General features: G+C 37.7%; 1 protein-coding gene across 1 annotated transcript; it reads left to right on the top strand.

Annotated features, from left to right (window-relative positions):
* Positions 1-3,873: 3,873 nt before the first annotated feature.
* On the top strand, positions 3,874-4,814 carry LOC120927145 (posterior protein-like). The gene has a single exon (XM_040337616.1). It carries the CDS (start codon positions 4,219-4,221, stop codon positions 4,717-4,719), a length of 501 nt encoding a protein of 166 aa, XP_040193550.1. The 5' UTR covers positions 3,874-4,218; the 3' UTR covers positions 4,720-4,814.
* The last annotated feature ends 417 nt before the right edge of the window (positions 4,815-5,231 follow it).

Here is a 5,231-nt window from a genome sequence, read left to right as displayed (position 1 = left end):
TCAACACTGCGCATTCGCCGGATAGCGCGGTGAATGCTGGGACATCAGCATTTACCGCATCACAGAAGTAAATACTGGAGGGCTTCAGAGTGCCCACAATTAAGATGGCAATGTCCATCTTACATTTTTATAAAATATCTTTTTCGGGGAAATTAACATCCTGGCGGCTGCAAGAATGGGACTGGTAAGTAAACGATTTGCTATCTGAACAGCAGCAGATTAATCTTAAAAAAAAAAACGTTTTCCCGCGGAACACCCGCTTTAAGCCTACCACACTCTGGACATATATATTAGCAAACAAGGGACTCATACACATTAATACAGATGCAATAGTTATATAGTTAAGGTACAATATAGATATATAATATATATATTATTGCATGATTTTACACTTGGCACCCTAGATGTCTTTGGACACAGAATTCACAAACCCTAATGTATTTTTGTTCTGAGTCCATTGAGCTAAAAAGTCCTCAACCCAGAACTGAAAATCGTCTCTAGTGCAGATGAAAGATTGGCGCTGACTCACGAATCTTGAAACCCTGCTTTGATGATCCAGAAAGTTCTGTGAAATTTCATCAGGGAAACAGACGAGCAAGAACTGGTGAGAATTTTTTGGCTGATATATGTTTATATGTTAAACGTTTATTGTATTATTAATGTGTGTTAGGCCTGTAACCAGTTAATTGTACTGGTGAGTGAGGGAGTGATCGTCCCTGGGTATGTGATATAGCCTGCAGATTGACAGGATAAACCACACATCTTTGCAGAAAAAGTGGGAGAAATATAGATTTTTTTTATATATATTTTTTTTTATTTTTTCGAGGAATCATTTTATTTTATTTATATTTGTTTCCGATTGGCCAATATAGATTTTTATTATTTCATTTTATTTTACTTTATTTTTATTTATTTTTTCATTTTCGATTTTTTTTTATTATTATTTTATACGTTTTTATTATATTCATTTTTGTTGGGAAAAAAATAAAAAATAAATGTTCAATCATTTTGTATTTAATATTTTTTTAAAATTTAAAGTTTTTAATTTTAATTTTATTTTTACCCATGTGAGAGTGAAAGAGCTTTCTGTTCCTAGAGAGGAACAGTTTGACCTGCAGTTTGACAGGAGGGCGTTGATTAAGAGTGCGCTCTGTAGGACTACAAATAGTAGCAAGTTTTCCAGGTTTTTTTTATTGTTGTTTCCTGTGGGTCTGTGTCTCTGTTTGTTGGTCTGTGTCTAAGCAACTGTTCAGTGTAGTTAGTTGCAGATTAACATAACAATGGATATTCTTGAACAGTTTATTTAAAAAAAAAAATGCTTGTATACATTTTAATAATATACAAAAGAATGCGTTAATACACCAATTCAATGATCTATTAAAGCAATGCAATACTCATAATGAGGCCCTCAAGTCTAAAAGCAAATAAATGGACGAGAACTGGACAGCCGCACTCCAAAATCACTTAAAAAAGTTGTCTTTTTATTTTTCAACTGCACAAACAGTCACTGCAAACCAACAAGATACAGTATGGCCGACGCGTTTCGCACTTACAGTCAGTGCTTAGTCATGGCTAGAGAAGGTTCACACTATAATGACATATATACTAAAACACACTATCATGTGAAAAAAGGTCCACCTATGGCGGTACAAAATCAATTAAACAATTAAACATAAATCAAAACCAGCTGGAAGGGGTAGAGCCTCCCTCAAAATTAACTCCTCAAAACAATGCATGTAACGCACATATAAGAAAATGCATGAGAACACCTGTATATGTTAAAATACCTCTATAAAATCTTGATAGGAGCCGTAGCCCATGTGTAACCATATCTAGAATCTGCAACAATGGATGCATCTTGAAACATAAAATAACCTGCCCTTATAAAAAATAAAAAATAACAATGTAGAATATCCATAATGTTCACAAGAAAAGGTTAAACCTTAGTGTTCCGGATATGGTGTGTTCCCTATAGTATATCGGGCTCTAGCTGGCCATAATACAGATATTGGCAGCAAACCTGTCATTAAAACAAGTGGTGATCTAGTAGAAAAGTCTGTGGTCTAATGCCACAATATACAATCGAGCTCGCTGCATTTAGTAGTATTAATAATGTGCTCTGTGTAGTGCAATAATATTAATTTGTATACGGACATCTGTGCATGTGATGATCTAGTAGAAAAGTCTGTGATCTAGTGCCGCAATATACAATCGTGTTCACTGCATTCAGTAGTATTAATAATATACTCTGTGTGGTGCAATAATATTAATTTGTATACGGACATCTGTGCATGTAATGACATGACTGATCAAAATATAAAAACCTAAACTACGCAAGTGCATATGTATTCTACTGAAAAAGGTTAAACCTTCGTGTTCCGGATATAATGTGTTCCCTATAATATATCGGGCTCTAACTAGCCATAGTGCAGATATTAGCAACAAACCTGTCATTAAAACAAGTAATGATCTAGTAGAAAAGTCTGTGGTCTAATGCCACAATATATAATCGTGCTCGCTGCATTTAGTGGTATTAATGATATGTTCTGTGTAGTGCAATAGTGTTGATATTGTATACGGACATCTGTGCATGTGGTGATCTAGTAAAAAGGTCTGTGATCTAGTGCCGCAATATACAATCGTGTTCACTGCATTTAGTAATATCAATAATATGCTCTGTATAGTGCAATATTATTAATTTATATACGGACATCTGTGCATGTAATGACATGACTGATCAAACTATAGAAACCTGAACTACGCAAGTGCATATGTATTCTTCTGGACCATGGCCCAATCTGCAGGCTGCACTTGATGTAAATGGAGATATATAGATATCTTCCGCAACTGCAAGGAAGCGCATGTGTCCAAGAGTGATCTAAAGCAACATGCAAACTAATGGCCATAACGTGGATCATGATCCTGCATGAAAGTCTGTTGACCAACACCAAAACATGTAAGTGAACAGCAAAAACGTTCTAATGACTAAAATAATACAAAACCCCAATATAATGAAAGTTCTTAAAGAGGGTTCAAAAAGGGCATGTATGGCCATAATGCAAATATTGGCAGTAAACCTATCATTAGAACTAATGGTGATCCAGTAGAAAAGTCTGTGGTCTATTACAGCAATAGGCAATCATGCTTGCTACAATATTATATCTTGTGTAGTGCAGTGATGTTAATTGATGTACAACCGTGTGTGCATGTGGTAGTATGACTGGTAAACCTATAGACAACTAAACCAGGTAGGTGCGTAAGCACTCTTCAGAACCATGGCTCGGTTTGAAGGCTGCACTTGATATGGATAGGAGTATATATAAATCCTGCAACTACAAAGGAGCGGGTGTGTCCCAGAGTGGTGTATAACCATATGCAAATTAATGGGACAAGCGTTGGTGGTGGTCATGGCCCTAGTGTGGATCATGATCCTGTATAAAAGTCTGTTGTCCAGCGCTAAAACATGTAAGCAGCAAGGTTCTAACGATCTAGATGATCCCATGAATGGAGAACTAGCAGGATTATGTAGCATGGGCAGATAAGGTTCCAACGATCTAGATGATCCCATGAATGGAGAACTAGCAGGATTATGTAGCATGGGCAGATGTGACCACCCCATAAGCCTAATGTGGCTAAAAGAAACCCCAAATTATCAGTGCAAGACCAATGCACAGCCAGTGTCGACATACACTAAACTACAGTGTCACATGTGATATTTCACCGGGTGTGAAAAATAAAGAACTCATCCATTTATTTATACAGTTCTAGCAAAACAAAAGAAAAAAAGGAATTGTTTTGAATGAGGATGAAAATTAAAAGAAAAAATATATATAGAGGAAATGTTATTATAAAAAAGGTGTTCCCGTAGTGTATATTGGGAGAAGACAGGGACCCCTATGTGAGCGGGATCTATACTAAATGTTATGTTTTATGGTGTGGGTTTCAGTGTGAAACATCACTGGAACCAAGGAGTGGGGGTGTTCATCGGGTGAATGTACAGGAAGTATTGGACAATGAATGCCAGGTACTCCAGTGCAGTGCAGGCATGGTACCCATAAATATTGGACTAAATATATGTCTCAAATGGCGGTAGGCGGGAGAACCCGAATACAATGAGAGGACAATAGACCATGACAACTTTTTTAAGTGATTTTGGAGTGCGGCTGTCCAGTTCTCCTCAAGTCTAAAAAGTCTTCCAAAAAAGGCAAAAAAAAGAGGATGGCCAATGTGGTATGCATGTTATTGAAAATGAAAGAGATTGCAGAGCAGACGGAATTGGAGTGGTGTAAAGATAGGACAGAATTATTAGGAAGGATAGAAAATGTGAGTAAAGATATTTCAGCTATAGCTATAGCTGCGAATGCTGACACGAATGTTTGTGAGTATGATGAAATGAGGGATGAGATTGAACAATTGGTAACTGAGAATGGTTTGTTGGAGCAAGGAGTGGATGAATGGAAGGAAACATGTATGTTGAGGGAACAATGTATCGCATCTTTAGAAAAGAAAGAGGCTGTGAATGAATCTGCGATAGAAATACTTAAGAGAGAGTTACAGGAATGTAAAACTCAGCTAGTCCAAAAAGATCATGCCATTCTATCTTTGAAAGCACAGGCAATGGAGAAAGTGCACAGCCATTGTTGTGCTAACAAGGATACACAGTCCAGTGTGACACAGGAGCAGGGAGAAGGGATGCTGATCGAACAGCAACCAGTATAGTCAGCTGACAATCCTGAAGCGCCCCCAGATCAGAGTTTTTCTCTCTTTACTCCTGCGTCAGAAAGGACTTGGCCAGGATCTGCAATTATAAAAAGGGAGGGTAGCACCCAATCCATGACACTCTCCATACAAGATCGCACAAACCTGTGCCAAATTTTGGGAAAGTTTGGCACAATTGCTTCACCCATTAGTCTCTCAAACAGGCTGGAAGCGGTAGTGACACAGTACATTTTAAACAGAAGGGATGCATGCGCACTCCTCCGCGCATGGCTTCCATTGCAACTGTGTGAAAAACTGCAACCACCAGTCGGGAATCATAGAGGTCTAACTCCCGAGTTAAACTCAAATTGGGGAAACCCAGCAGATAGAATTAGGGAAATGCAGCGCATAATGGGAGGAAGGGATACTAGGGGTTCAGATGCCCTAGAGAATACAACATTTAGAAGAGGAATTGATCCAATACTCTTTTGCAGTGAATACTTCACCATTTATAAGACCACATACAATGGTCC

The sequence above is a fragment of the Rana temporaria genome, chromosome 2 (genome assembly GCF_905171775.1).
Source record: "Rana temporaria chromosome 2, aRanTem1.1, whole genome shotgun sequence".
Taxonomy (NCBI): domain Eukaryota; kingdom Metazoa; phylum Chordata; class Amphibia; order Anura; family Ranidae; genus Rana; species Rana temporaria.
This window is presented reverse-complemented; position numbering and strand designations above follow the sequence as displayed.